This window comes from Carassius gibelio, chromosome A16 (genome assembly GCF_023724105.1).
Source record: "Carassius gibelio isolate Cgi1373 ecotype wild population from Czech Republic chromosome A16, carGib1.2-hapl.c, whole genome shotgun sequence".
NCBI classification, from domain to species: domain Eukaryota; kingdom Metazoa; phylum Chordata; class Actinopteri; order Cypriniformes; family Cyprinidae; genus Carassius; species Carassius gibelio.
Window position 1 is genome coordinate 2,129,655 of NC_068386.1, and position 16,428 is coordinate 2,146,082.

Here is a 16,428-nt window from a genome sequence, read left to right on the forward strand (position 1 = left end):
AAGTAACAGAAGAGAGGAGAGTGTTTTAACCAGGCTAAGGTTTGATCACACAGGGTTAAATAAAACACTGTTTTTAATGGGCAAAAGTCCATCAGATGAATGTTTGGAATGTAGGTCCAAGGAAGATGTAGAACATGTATTGCTATATTGTAAGAAATATAGAGATGAGAGGATGAGGCTAAAACAAAAGATAAGTCAGACAGGAAGGAAGTGGAACCTTGAAGGTTTATTAGGCACAACAGGAGATGGTGTAAAGGATACACAGAAAGCAGTTATACAATATCTAAAAAATATAGGGATATACAATAGGATATAGAATTTTTTTTTTTTTTTTTTTGATATAAAGTAGTACCAATGGATATTGCTCATGTTACATACTCTGATACAGTAGGTGGCGGTATGCACCTTTAAAAGTCATTGTTGCAATCTGCCAAAAAATGAAAAGAAGAAGAAGAAGAACCGGAGGGAATACGCGCTATCGAAAAGCCTCGCTCCCCGAGGACGGAATTCATGGATGAACGGGCCAGGGATCTTCTCCTCACAGATGGGATTGTAGCTTAGCTAGTTAGCTCGGCCGCAGAAACAGGCTAGCTATGTCGAAGAGCGGAGGCGACATCAGTTGACTTTTACTCGCTGTAGCGTCATTACACCTCAACAAACCGCCTCGGTCTTTCCAAAGACGCGTTTCTGAAGGCGTCGCCGTCACAGAAACAGCTATTCGGGACTGTATTCGGGGAGGTTGAGGGGAACTTCGCGATTTAGCTTGCTGGCTAGCTGGACGTCACCTCAGTCTGTCAAACGAACTTGAAATCCGGGGACGGAACCGGACAGAGACCTCATGAATGGAAATCGGAACTACAGGTGTGTGTGTGTGTGTGTGTGTGTGTGTGTGTGTGTGTGATGTTGTGTCTGTTGGCAACGTCATGACGACGGAGTGGATACATATAGTGCTCATCATATTATATACAATATTTAATAGTGCAATGAAGTTTCCTTAACCATACGAACCCCTGCTCAATCATAACTACGCTCAGCATACTTACAAACATGCATACTGTCACTCACATTTTTTAACATAGACTTGAAAGTGCATGATCCAAACCTAAATTTTTATTATTGATGACTGAAAACATTTTGTAACATGATTTTGATGTACCATTTTCACTGTAATGCCATGTTTGAATTTAAAATGGGTTTCAAAGAATGCATTTTGAGATTTTAAGTTAAGTTTTCAAGTGATATATAATTTCTGATGATTTCTAAAGTGGAATAGAGAAAAAGGCAACAAAGAAGACTTTTGTTTTTGTTTTTTTGTTTTTTGACAAAGGTCAGAACTCCTGTTATGATGTAGGTTTTTGAGGTGCACTCTTGCATAAATTAATCTATTACTTTTCCTGCATAACTTTTAACAAAAAAAGATTGGTAAAATATCTATTAGGAGTCTTAGACCTTTCCAACGATATATAGTTCGTCATGATTTGATTAGGATTTAATTGTAATATAGTATACCACGGGGCAAGTGTCAGTTAACTGGATATAGCATCTGACATCTAGCAACTACAATGTTTTACAACTTTGTCTTCATTGTGAACCGCATGTTTTCTCAAAACCTTATTTTTGACACTTAATTTTGCTTGAAGTATTCTCGAGTCCTCATGATGCTAAGAGATGTCTGGCTGGGAATTTCAAATTGTGTTTTACAGGCCTGGAGATGTTAATCAAATCTTTGGCTTTTTTGCATTTAATTTTATTCGAAAATATTTCACTGGCTCGATGTTGGTCATGTGTAGATGGCAAGGCAAGCCATAGTGAGGTATGATTAATTAGTAATTCAGTGTGGATTTTGACTCAAACAAAGTTATGTAAATGCATTGTTTAAGATGTGGAAATCCATTTGTCAATGGTAAAACGATTGAGTCATTTAGAGATGCGATAAAGCACTTTACCTCATGTGACCAGCAGTAAGTGGGTTAGAATCAGGTCAGACGAGTGACCTCTCATGACCTCACTGACCTCAAAGTCAGAAGTTCATCACTGCTAGATTTCCCATTTTTAAGTGCACTTCCCTAAAGTTGTATCGTCCTTTTTGCTTGTGGCTGTTTTCTTAAATGACACTTGTCTGTGTTGACTAATAAGTTGAAATTTCAAGGGTCTGCATTGTGTGTCACCTGTGGAATACCCCTATCTGAAGGGGCTTTGTGAGGAAAGGTTACCTCGCGCATTGGATTTTCCCTTAGAACGTGTTCAGTGGTTCTGTACTATTGCTGAGAAATCAAGATTGTATAAAATAATGTGTCTTTGGGGTTCAGTGGTTGATTGACATGAGGTCTTTACAGCTTATAAAAATCCATTTTATTTTTCCCAAATTCATTTAATCCATTTTCTGGTTTCATTTTAATTGTTTGATTTAAATATTATTAATCAAAATGCATGTTTAATTAATTGAAGTCATGCAACTAATTAACAAGAATTCATTAAAAAGTAACCAAAAATGTATTTATTTTTTCCCCAAATTCGGTTTATCCATTTTATGGTTTAATTTTAATTGTTAGATTAAATATTATTAATCAAAATGCATGTTTAATCAATTGAAATCATGAAACTGATTAACAACCATTCATTAAAAAGTAACAAAAAAATAAATAAATACATTTTAGGGCCTTATGAAATTCAGTTACTTTTTTTTCTCCAGATTTAATAGTTTTTCTCTCCCAGGTAATTTTTTTTTTCATTATAATTTCTCTGGATTCTGTTTTTATGGTTAAATTGTATTTTATTAATCAAAAAGCATGTATAATTACTTGAAATCTTGAAACATACAATTTAAGAACAATCAATTAAAGTGGTATATCACCTAAATAAAAATGTGAAACCTATTAAAAACAAAAAACTAAAAAAAAATCTCTCTCTATTTTACATTTTTAAATGGTCTGCTTGAAATTTTCTGGATTTTGTTTAAATGGTTAATTTTAAGTTCTTTTAATGAAAAAAGCATTAGTAAGTAATTAAAATCTTGAAACTTATACAATTCAACAACAAAAAGTTTAGCAAAAAGTTTAACAAAAATGACTAAATAGGGTTTTTTTCCACAAAAATCCATGTTTGTTTGATTGATTGTTATTTACTCATTACATTGAAAAGTACAGTCTACTCCGATATTAACATTCCTTTTAAGACGCGTATCCATCCAAAATTTGCCAAATTTTTGTGTGACACTGTGTATTACTGTAAATTCCATTTATTATTTATTTGAACTAGATTCTGTCCCTGAGAGTTTTTTATTTGTGCCATGGGAGCTTTGTGGCCAGTGACCGTTAAGAGACCTAACCTGTGTGCTTTTATTAGGTTTGATGCTAAATATGGCATCATTCGAGGTGTTTAATAACACCAGATGTTTCCTGTCGCCAATCTAAGGGCCCCTGCTGAGAGGAAGCCCCCTTCGAGTCTCATTTTGAGGTAATGCTACAGGTGTGTGGGTACATGCCAAGATGATGTCATTTTCCCGCACAGGTTGCATAAACAGTTTTTCGAACCTTTCGAGATCATGATGTCACTCAGTGATCAAAATGGCCAGCTCTTCCCAGTAGTTGTGTCACAGTGTACCTTAAAAGGGTGATTTTAAATCATCACCATTTCAACCAAATTCACAAAATCAAAAGTAAGACTCTTCTTCTGTCCTGTTTGTTTATCTGACAAAATGACAGATCCTGCGTTATGATTGGTCAGATTGCCTGTCAATCAAATACCCGGCGAAAGGTCATAAAATGCAGTAAGAAGTCTAGTTAAAAGGAATCAAAATAACAGCATTCTCCTAAATCAACATTTGTTAGTTTTCTTGCATAAATGATTTCACACTTACTATTATTCATTGCAGCATTAGTCTTGAAAAGCAAGCAGTTTATCTTCAGAACTGATGAAAGATTTAGTTGTTGTTGTTGTTGTGTGAAATAGCACAAATGGAACAATGAATAACCAAAATGTTTTTATAGTTTGCTTTCTGCATTTTGATTTTTCTGCATATTATTATTCTTTCAGACCCCTTAATGATAATCAGTGCATCTCTAATTATTAGGAAACTTTAATAGCTAAATAAAAATCATTGAATGTTCGTGTTATTGAATGGTTTTGTATTGCATGGTTGACTTTCTTGCAATTGTGATTTTATATCTCAAACTTAATTGTATTATTATTTGTGTATTTATAATTCTGACTTTATTTTTATTTTTTTTTGAAAGTTTTATTTAAGTATCTAAGTATCTGAGAAGAACAATTTCTTCTAAACATTGAGGGAAAAAGTCAGAATTGTGAGAGAAAAATTTGCATATTTCATTTTAGTCAAATGAATTCATAAAACATTACCAGTTTAATCAACCTTTTAACATGTAATGAAATGAAAATAACAGTCCCTTCACAATAAAACTTAATACTTCAAACAATAAATACTTCTTATTTATTATTCCAAAATTAACCAAATTCTGTAACAGTTCACTGCAAAATCAATTTTATTTTACAACCGGAATCTCTGGTATTCAACATATACTGTTACTAAACTGATTGAGATATTTACCACATTTAATATTTTTATGATCTAGTATTTGTATGGCACTTATAAGAGACTGTTAAAGGCTCTTTGAATCGGAGGGATTGGATTACGTTTATTTCTGATTTGTTGTATCTGTTTGTTGAATCTGAAATTATCTCATTTGGCAATGCAGTAAGCATAGCATTTTTTTTTCGTTTTTCCCCCCAACTGTACTAAAATAATCTTTCATCTTAATAAGAGCTATTATCTGAACTAGAATGAACTAATGAATGCCGTCTCAGCATCGTCTCTCTGCCCAACTCTACCTACAGTTGTGCAGATCTGAAAAAGTGTGGAAAAAACTGGCCTCTGCTTTTGCTCTTGTCTCTGTGTCCTAATCTCTGGATTACTGTACTGTATTTTTCAAAGGTTGCATCTTTACCTTAGCAGGAGCTGTTTGATGGCTGCAGCCTCAGTTACCTTGTCGGCTGGTTTGCCAGCTGTACACACACACACACACACACACACACACTTCCCATGATGCTCTTATACTCCGTGCGTCTGAACCCGGTGCCTTGACTGACGCCATTGTGTCACACCGCTGAGCTCTCGGCTCGTTCCCACAGCTCAAGCCTCGGTGGATTAAGCTCACAACAGCTGTATTGTGTGTGTGTGTGTGTGTGTGTGTGTTTGCTGTAGATTGCTAGAGAGCTCAGAATACAGTACTTCATTTATCGCTGAATGTGCTGATTGGCCGGTCAGTAGCAAATTTCTCCCGGCAACTTTTGCTCAGCAGAACAGTTCAGATTTCTCATAATTTGGGTTAGTGTTGTTTTAGTTTTATTTATGGTATGTATTAATATTTTGAATGGGCTTTTATTTAAATTTTATTATGTGCTTTTGTCATTTTTATTGTGTATTTATTTTATTGGTTAAGTTGTTTTTATTTCTATATAGATTTCATTAATTTCTATTTAAGTTTACTTCGAGTGTTTCTAGTACTTCAGCTTAAATGTATTTATTTTAATTAGTTTGCAAGGCATTAAAAACGTTCCTTTATTTATATATATATATATGATATAATATATATAATATATAAAATATCCCATACCCAAAAATTTGGATAATACCAATACGATATCCGTTTATTTTTATTTTTTTAGGTAATATTTTATATAGCTTTATTTTTATATTTTATTTACGCTTTATTTAAATTCCCAAAAGCAGTTTTTAATAGTTTTAGTTTACTCTTGTCACAATTTCGCTTCAGTAAATCTTGAAACTTCGAAATTCGAGGTGCATTTGAGGCTTATACAAAGAACCAATATTTTAACACCGTGATCAGCCGATATCATTCTGATTGCTGATGTTTATTTTTCAGTGAGCCTTTAATAAAAGCTTTAATAGAGTAGTGGAGGAACGTTGGTCAGTTTATTTAATTTAATTTTTTTTTGCATTTTATTGATGCTTTTACTGATCGATGATTCAGAGGAGCCACTTGCACCAGAGCAGCTCAGCCGAATGATGAATTACTCTTAATCACACTCACCTTTTAGAGATATGGGTCATTTTTCTTTCATTTCTTGGTTTATCGCTGTCCTCCTAAAATTACAGACTGTATCTGATGTTGTAATGACTCAATGGTCACCACGTGCTCTCTTGTTGCCCGCTTTAGTCCCTGTTTAAGGGAAAATTGAACAAATTGAACCAAATAATATAGACTTTAAAGTGGACTCGAATTTCTTTTTAGTTGTGACATGTCTCAGTCCACATTCCATTCGCCATGTTTTTTTAGGAAGCCAAACAATTGCAATATAATAATAATAATCTATTCGAATTGTTTGTTTTAACAAATTGTTGATTATTATTATTATTACTAATGCAAAGAAAGAAATATATTACTATTGTAATAAACATTTATTATTATTATTAATATAATCAGTACACTGGTTTCTAGGTAGCCAAACTAATTGAATATAATAAATAATAATAATTAATAATAAATAAATAAACATAATAATAATAATAATAATAATAATATTAATAATATATTTATATCCAAAAAAATTAATGTGTTCGTAATATGGACTGATTGATAAATAAATTATATAATTATGTAATATGTAAAATAAAAAAAGAAATATTCATATAATAAATATTATTATTATTATTATTATTATTATATAAATTAATACTTTTATTTAGCAAGGATCCTTTAAATTGATCTAAAGTGACTATAAAGACATTTATTTCACTTGTTTCATTACTGGATGAATCTGCGTTTTTGAACGATTCTCTTGAATTAATTATTAATTCATTGATATACATTAAGTCACGTTTTTCCACCTAGTGGTGAAGCAATGCAATCGACACATTTACGTTATTTAAAGCGCAGTTACTTTCAAAAGAGCATTGCTCTATTTTGATCGTTGTCATAGACATCAGTGTTTATGTCTGAACTATAAACTTTCTGTTATTAATATAAATGACTGTAAGACAGAAATAATACGGTGTAGTTGAAGATGTTTCTTAACCAAACATGGTAACTGCTCTCTCTGTCCGCGCCAGTGCAAACACAGATTTGAACGATCCAGTAAGACTTTGTCAATAGACTTGGGAATCGTTGTCATTTAGAAATGAGATTGCATGGGTATCGTGATATTTTAACGATTAATCGTGCAGCTCCTCGACAGGCTTGTTCTGATCTCTGCACAGTTCATTCTTGTCTTCTCTGTCTGGCCTTGACGCTTGGCTACGCTTCGCTCTGATCACGAGTGGGTGGGAAAATAACCAATAAGACCAGAGTCAAGGAAGTGTGGCGTAATGACTCCTTTGTAGAGTACAGTGTGTGATTGCATGTGCGGAGGATGAAAAGCTCGCTGCCTCCTCTTCCCTCCCTCCGAGCGTGGCTCAGAAATTTCCCAAGGTTCCCATCACTCCCTCAAGCCTGGGTCTGAATCCAGTTGTGTCCGGCAGAGCGTGTCCCTTTTTGTTTTCTTTTTAAGTGTCCCTTTTAGACTTGCTTTCTATTCATTTGCTGCTGGTTTTCTTGAAAAAAAAAACTAATTCTAGCTTTCTAATCTCTTTCTATTCTATTGGTTTTCTTTTTATTTATTATATTATTTAGAAAAACCTTGCTATGTGTACTGCGTTAAATATGAGACTTGTATATCATTGCTCTTTTGTTGTTTTTGATTGCTTCTACTGTCCTCATGTTTAAGTCGCCTTGGATAAAAAAAAATCTGCAACATGAATAAACGTAAATGTAAATGTATTCAGTTTTTTCATTGTATATTTGAAATGTTGACTTATTTGTTAATTTTTTTGGGGGGGGTACATCAGTTTCACCAAACTTTTATTTGGTTAGTTTGCTATTTATTGATATTTGTGTTGGATATTTTGAACTTTGGGATGAGATTTAAAACAAAAAATTTGACCTAATTTGATTTAAAAATACAAAAGAAATAGTAATATTGTGAAATATTATACAATTTTACATTTTTTTTGTATATATATGTATGGATGTATGTATGTGTATGTGTGTGTGTGTGTGTATATATATGATTCTTGATAAATCATTCTCATACACTGATTTTTTGCGTAAGAAACATTTCTTATTATCATCAGTGTTGAAAGCCATTGTAGCTTACAGTTATAGATTTTTATTAACGTTTTAAAATATATAAAATTTGCACTCAATCTTCCTCTTATTCCTTTTCTAGGTTTTAAATCTGTTTTCATTATTATGGTTATTTTTATGTTTTTAAATCACCTTTTTTTAAGTTAAATAGAATTACTGCTTCATATTCTTGTGAAAACCATGAGACCTTTTTCAGGAATCCTATGAATAAAAAGTTCAAAGGAACAGCATTTATTTTATTAAATGTTATAAATGTCTTTATTGTCATTTTGATAATTTTAATACATCCTTGCTGAATCAACATGACAGAGTAGCATAAAGCAAGATGAGGAATGATTTTTTGAGATATTTTGTAGCTCTGTTAGGTTTGTCTTGAAGGGTTTATATGTTATTATCACTGAAAATCAATTTCTCTGTTAGGTTTGTTCTTTTGAAGCCGGTGGTTGTGCTTTATTAAACGCAGCAGCTAATGATTCAGTCTGACGCTCGGCAGGTTCTCTAGTGATTTTAGTTTTTTAATACCATGACTGCTCTCTTCGGCTTTAAAAGCTGGCCTCTTCAGCAGCGGTTATGAGTCAAAGCTGGATGAATCACTCTCAGCCTGACATTGGTTTAGCTCAGACAGATCTCAGGCCGTTTGGTGGGTCTCGTTATTAGAGTCTTGTTTTTAAATGTATCAAATGGAGTAGCAGAAATAATGATGGTTTACCAAAAACTTTGTTTGGACAGACAGGTAGTACCGCTCTAAACTTCCACCTGTGCTCGGACCAGAACATGTCACCCGTTTAATCAAACACAGTGTAATCGCTTCTCAAGATGTAACCCTCTGAGGTCTAAGGGTATTTTTTGGGTCTGGAGAAGTTTTGTCATGCCTTGACATTTGTGCTTTTTTTCAGTTTCTTATACTCATCTTAATGGTTAAAGTCTAGTCTCAATGTAATCAGCACAATAATATGTGAGCAGCATGTATGTACATGATTGTTTTTCTTTTCAGAAAAAAAGTTATGCGTGCATAATGAGCTGCATAATGAGCTGCATAATGAGCTGCATAATGAGCCTTTCAGTCAGCTGTGTCACTGAGAGGGAAGATTTACAAGAAAGAATGTGAGAAGAATTTAATGTGTATATAATTTTATGTTTGTAATTTAATTAGAATATATTTATTTATCCCACAACATAATTTAATATCCACTTGCGAGTGCAGTTAAACCGTTTATTAGGAACAATCAAAGCTGACTTTCTAACTGAATTTTTTCATCATAATGCTACATTTAATCACATGATGACAGACAAAGTATTGATTTAGTTTTGAGACCAGTTGCATACATCACTTTTAATGACTCCTTCAATCATCAGGCCCATTACTGAATGTAAGAGATGAGACATGAATGTGTGTTGAATCAGTCGCTAGAAGTTCATTTATATAATGGAAGTGATTTGGCTGTGATCCATCTAGTATGTAGAGCGTGTAACGTTTTGTTGTTCTTTCGCTCTCAGGAGCTGTTGGGGCCCAGGCCCTGTTCTCCGTGCCTCGACGGCCCGGTTATGGCACCGTGGGGAAACCCATCAAGCTGCTGGCCAACTGCTTCCAGGTGGAGATCCCAAAGATGGACGTCTACCTGTATGAGGTGGACATCAAGCCTGAGAAGTGTCCACGCCGTGTGAACAGGTAGGCTGTGTGGGAGAATCGCTCAAAGCTGACGACCGACTGATGAAGTGATGTCTCCGCAGGGAGGTTGTGGACTCCATGGTGCAGCACTTTAAAGTCACCATCTTTGGGGATCGAAGGCCAGTTTATGATGGGAAGAGAAGCCTCTACACCGCCCACCCTCTGCCTGTGGCTCCTGCGGGGGTAAGCAGACTAAAAAAATAATGTGAAGCCCACCTAATATCATTTTAGGTGTGGAAATAATCATCCAATGACATTCTGTATGAAACATGCATATTAAAATCGTCAAAGTTTCATACTTTTAGTAAAACCTTTGAATTTTTTTTTTAAATAGTAATTTGATGTTTCATTAGATGTGATCAAATTATTTTAACACTGGCATACCCATTTCAGTGTCATTTTAGTATTTTTGATGTATTATTATAGTTTTTGTTAACATTTAATATTACATTTTATTTTTATATTATGGCTTCTGTTTTATTTTTAAAGTTTTAGTAAAAGTTTTAGTGTTTTGTTGTCACTTTTATTACTGAAACTGTATACACTTCTATAGTTTTGATTGTTTAATTAAAATTTCTGTCTGAAAATAATATTATATGAGACCCTGGGGCACCACAGCAGTCTCGAGCAATAGCCAAAAATTCATTGTATGGGTCAGAATTATAGATTATTATTTTATGCCAAAAATCATTCATGTTCCATGAAGATATTTTGTCAATTTCCTATTGTAAATATATCAAAACGTAGTTTTTGATTTTCATATGCATTGCTAAGAATTAATTTGGACCACTTTTAAAGATGATTTTCTCATTATTTAGATTTTTTTGCATTCTTCTCAGATTCCAGATTTTCAAATAGTTTTTCAGGCAAATATTGTCCAATCGTAATAAACCATATGTCAATGGAAAGATTATTTATTCAGCTTTTAGAAGATGCATAAATCTCACTTAAGACTGGTTTTGTTGTCCAGGGTCATATACATTTATCTTACCTTTTTCATTCTTATTTTGTGAGAACACTGTAAATGATGGAGAGATTTCATTGATATTTTTTAGCTCTGCATGATGAAAAAGTTAATATTTGCACTACTCCTTGTAGGTGGATCTGGACGTTACTCTGCCAGGGGAGGGGGGTAAAGACCGACCCTTTAAAGTCAGTATTAAGTTCGTGTCCCTGGTGAGCTGGCACCTGTTGCACGAGGTACTAACAGGTCGCAGTATGTCCGAGCCGCTGGAGCTGGACAAGCCAATCAGCACCAACCCAGTTCACGCTGTGGACGTGGTGCTACGCCATCTACCCTCCATGAAGTGAGTCTCAGATACACAGTAGCTGGTGACCCTGACACTCTTATTGTTATGCACAATGAACCAAAAACTATTTCAAGGCATAAGATATCAAAATATCAAAAAAAGTGGCATGTGGATGCTAATTATGGCTTAAGTCAGAATTAAATGTAGGTTGCAGTAGACTTTGCTGTTAAATAGGGATGAAAAGGTTTTTTTTTTTTGTTGCATTAAATTGATCAGTAGTGACAAAGACATTTCTAATGTTACAAAAGATTCTATTCTAATCAGAAATGTTTCTCGAGCGGCAAATCTGCATATCAGAATGATTTCTGAAGGATCGTGTGACACTGATGGGAATTCAGCTTTGCATCACAGGAATAAATTATATTTTAAAAGATATTCACATAGAAAAATCTTATTTTAAATTGTAATAATATTTCATAATTTTATGTTTTGTTTAAAAACTAAACTTTTTAAAATGATTTTCTTATTTTCTTTATAAATGAATAATGCACCAGTAATCATTTTATACTGACATGCTTTGAGAATGTTTTTTTTTAATTAGTTGATTTTTTTTTTTTTTTTTTTTTTTTAGTTTTCGGTTTTAATTTCATTCAGACTTTTATGTGTTCTTAAAACTGACTTTCCAGCTGGTGGTTTTAGTGGATGCCTGACATCAGTTCCCCTCAAGTATCACTGAATCCCTAATAAAATGCATCATTTTAAACCCCATTTTGGCTGCTGACGTCTCTGCTGTCTGTGTTGTTTCTCTCAGGTACACACCCGTGGGGCGCTCGTTCTTCTCTGCCCCGGAGGGCTACGATCATCCTCTGGGTGGAGGAAGAGAGGTGTGGTTCGGCTTCCATCAGTCTGTCCGGCCGGCCATGTGGAAGATGATGCTCAACATTGACGGTGTGCACTGTTTGAGTGTATCGTGTGTGTTAGCAGAGAGTGTGGGAAGCGCTCACACTGCTGCCTGGGAGATAAAAGGCTGAAATTTAGCGACTGGGGGTTTGTTTGATTGAAGGGGGGTGTTAAATAAGTCTCTCCCAGTTCGCCAGTTCTGTATCACACTGTCTGCATGTTTCCCCGCTCTCTCAGACTCCCACAATGCATTTGGCTGTGTCGGCTGCTCCTTACTAAAGGGCAGGGAAACGTCCAACCCTCTGAAATCATCTCTCCTTTCACTGGCTCTTTGTAACACTTATAATAGAGTGAATAAGCTCAGAAAGAGCGCTAACACACTGGCTTTCTCACAAAAGCAACAAACTAGATTGGTCCAGAATTACTTCAGCATGATAGAAGTTTGTAAAGTCCAATTAGAAATGAGGGGAAAAGGATAAAGATAACCTAGAGCTGATTACCCATTAATGAGCAACATTAACTTGTCATGTGTTGATTCGTTCGTCTTTAATTTAATAAAGATAAGGCTCTCATGGGTCCTTAAAAGATCAGCTTAATAAAATGTCTTGCATGGCATAACAAAAGTCTTAATTGTCATTTTAAGAAGTCTTAAATTTGGGGATGGAAAAACAGGAATCACAGTATGGCTTAATGTGATTATTAAAAATTAAAAGACAATGATTTCATAAAATAAATTGTCTACATATACACAGTTAATACATTTTGAAGTTGTTTTATGAATGAGGAAATAATTATTAAATAGAGTTTATTTATATATACAGTATATAGATTTTATATTCTATATATAGAATATATAGACTTTACACACACACAATTTATACAGTTTAAAATAAAAATACATTATTTTTAATTGCAGTTTGAAACCTAGATCATTAAAAACTTGGTGTACTTTTTGTATTATAATAAATTAAAATGATTCTGATTGTCAATGTTTTTTTTTTTTAAATCCCTTTAATCCCTTAAAATCCCAAAACTTTTTTAATGCAGCTTTTTAATTTGAACATATTATGACAATGTTTACATTGGTTTTTATATTGTAATATGTTGTAGATAGTTACAAGAGTGCATACTTTATCTCCTTCAGTTATTTTATTAATGCATAGACATTTCAAAATAAAAGTTCATTGTTTTTCAGTCTCTTTCATAATTAAAAGTCCTGCATTATGCATAATCCTTTTTTTATTTTTTTTTATTTTTTTTACTAATTATAAAAACAGTATCAGTGATTGAATTTTAACAAACTCTTGTAGCTTGTCTCTGGGCTGCCCATCACAGAAAAGCCTAAAAACCTTATTTAACACATTCATTATATAGATCTTATTAATATCAGCAAATCTTTTCATTGCATTTAAAAACATTACAAGCAATAACAGCAAAATCCAGTATCTGTCAACCTCTAATTTGTAAATATTGATATATTAGTATGTACACCGGTGCATATGTATATAATGAATAAAACATGTTTTGAACTCGAGTACTTTAATCTTGAGTTAAACTGTTTCGAAGTTGAATGTGAGCCACAGCCTCTTTAAGATACAGGCACAATGTTTATTTGTGCAGGTCCTTTAAATTTTATTAGAAATATTTGTTAGTAAGGATGTTTTCTGAACTACTTTCTGAATGGCATATATTTATTCATTTAATTTAAATAAAAATATATCTATTTTTAGGCCATTTAAATAGTTTAAAGTCTGAAAAGGGTTTTAAATTAAAGCAGATATCCTTTTGAAAATGTTGTTCTTGCTTATGCGAAAATCATTATGCTACATAACTAATAAATGTCCTGATCTCTTCTGTCTTTCAGTGTCAGCCACAGCTTTCTACAAAGCACAGCCAGTTATTCAGTTCATGTGTGAGGTACTGGACATCCACAACATCGACGAGCAGCCTCGGCCACTCACAGACTCCCACCGAGTCAAATTCACCAAAGAAATCAAAGGTACGTGTTTGTGTGTGTGTGTGTGTGTGTGTGTATATGTGTTCATCTCACTCTCATCGGCTGGTGTGTGTGTGTGTGTGTGTGTGCAGGTCTGAAGGTGGAGGTGACACACTGCGGGACCATGCGGAGGAAGTACAGGGTCTGTAATGTGACCCGCCGACCCGCCAGCCACCAAACGTGAGTCAAACTATCAGAGGAAGTGATGCGTGTTCTGACCATCGCAGAGGCTGAAGTCACATTGCTTTAATTTGATTAGTGGCTTTATTTAAAGGTGCATTCAGTCAGTTTAAAATCAAATGTTTTAAATGTTGTATACTTGTGAGTAGGGATGTTACGATTCACTCAGCTCATGATTTTCACGATTCGATTCATAATTTTGAATTTATTTATTTTTTAATTTTTTTTTAACTTAATGAGATTTAAGACAAATTGTGAATTAAATGTGTACTTTTATTATTGCTTGGACAAAATGCTTGACGTTTCTTTGTTAAATTGAAATAACACTATATCATTGCTGTTTTGATTGCTCCCATTGACTTCGTCTGTGAGTTGCTTTGAATAAAATCATCTGCTAAATGACAAAATTAAAATATAATGCAAATATAAATAACAAAACTAAATTTAAATTTTAAAATAAGACCCAAATCAAATAAATAACACACATAAATTAAATCTCTATGTAAACAAACCCAAGGCTTTGTCTGTGCTCTTTGCATTTTTACATCCGAGGCAATCACTGCATTTTAATCATGATCCAAACAAAGATGCTGCATTCATGAAACATGAGCCGTTTTTCATAGATTGTATCATTTCAAGCAAAATCAGAACGGTTTGATTTCAGTTTTGTGAAACTATTTATAAAACGAACTGCATACTGAACCAGAAACAGCAGACGAGCTGCAGATTCACTCTCGGCCAGCAGGTGGAGCTTAAAACAATTCCTTGGTTTCCGCTGTAATCAAAGCAGCACTGCACTTATGAACTTTAATATGCTTTATACAGATTTTCGTTACATTCCTACTTGTGAGATAATGTTAATAAAAGCCATTTTATTTTACATGCAGGTTACTCTTAACAAGACCAACTTTTTATCATACAAAGATATATACGTTTTCTGAATATGCATTTCTTCAATGGCATTTGTAACCTGAAACCTAAGTGTTTGGGATAATTATTAATTAAGTGACATTTAATAAAAACCAAAACATTGCTCTAAATAGAATACTATATGCTTTCTGAATGGTATATTGGTATATTTCATATTTTATATGAGTTTATTCATATAATCTGAATTCTGGCTAATAAGCTGCAGTTTTACGGTATATTAAAACTGCAAAAGTTAAAGTTTTATTGAAATATTTGTGTTTTAAAACTGACTCATTTTGCATCGTCTAATAGAGTAGTCTATGCTTTTTAAGTGTTATTTATATACTATTATGTATTCGTTTATAATCTATAATATTATAAATAGTATTTATATTATGTATTCTGAATTAGCTTATATTAGTTGTCTTTTTTTATCTTTTAGTTTGAGTAATTTTTGTAAGCAAGTAGTAAGAATATGTTCTGAATAGTATACTAACTACTTCCTGAATGGTATGGTCAGAATACTATTTATTTGAATACATACAAATAATTGGTTTTAATCTGTTTTGAGCCATTAATATTATGTTTAATTGTTTTCGTAACTATTAAACATATTTTCCCTCATTATAATAAAAATATTTTACTGTGCTTGCATGCAGGATATTTGCATACTTTACTCAGGATGCATGGTACATGGTAAAAGTCGTATGCCGATATGTTTTCGAACACAGGGAAGCAGTTTCGCTCTGCTCTTTGATGCCCTCTAGTGGTGGTTTGTAGTTCAGTCATGTTTCTTGATTCCTTCCAGGTTCCCTTTGCAGTTGGAGAACGGCCATACTGTAGAACGAACAGTAGCTCAGTATTTCCGAGAGAAGTACAGTCTGCAGCTCAAGTATCCTCACCTGCCGTGTCTCCAGGTGGGCCAGGAGCAGAAACACACCTACCTGCCCCTGGAGGTCAGTGATGTCACACACACGCACACACACACACACACACACGTTTGTTTCTCTTTACATTATGAACGCTTGTTTCTCTTAATGAATCAGCAAAATGAGAAGTGTAACTAGCTTTTGCAGTTACACGTCTAGTTGATATAAAACTTATTTTAACTTTAAGTTAATGAACTTTAGATTTTGTTAATATTTCGAATTAGATTTTAGTTTTTACTCATTTTTTTATGTGTGTCATTTTTATTTTATGTATTTGTTTACTTTTATATCTTTTACTACTTATTTAAGCTTAATGAAAATGAGAAGTGTTGCTTTGGCAACTAGCTAAAATAAAACGCAAGTAATTTTTTTTATGGTTTAAGTGAGAAACTATTGAAATTTTTTGTTAATATTTTGAATTTGTTTTTGAATC

The 16,428-nt window shown here is 33.5% G+C and overlaps 1 protein-coding gene across 2 annotated transcripts in view; it reads left to right on the forward strand.

Moving 5' to 3' along the window:
• Positions 1-459: 459 nt before the first annotated feature.
• LOC128030340 (protein argonaute-3) overlaps positions 460-16,428 on the forward strand; it is a 31,900-nt gene continuing 15,931 nt past the window's right edge. For both annotated transcript variants that reach the window (XM_052617878.1, XM_052617879.1), the window contains exons 1-8: positions 460-861; positions 9,660-9,831; positions 9,894-10,014; positions 10,930-11,138; positions 11,893-12,029; positions 13,846-13,980; positions 14,070-14,157; positions 15,875-16,022. In XM_052617878.1, the coding sequence (XP_052473838.1) occupies positions 843-861; positions 9,660-9,831; positions 9,894-10,014; positions 10,930-11,138; positions 11,893-12,029; positions 13,846-13,980; positions 14,070-14,157; positions 15,875-16,022 (1,029 nt within the window). In that variant the 5' untranslated portion in view covers positions 460-842. The remainder of the gene's footprint in view (positions 862-9,659; positions 9,832-9,893; positions 10,015-10,929; positions 11,139-11,892; positions 12,030-13,845; positions 13,981-14,069; positions 14,158-15,874; positions 16,023-16,428) is intronic.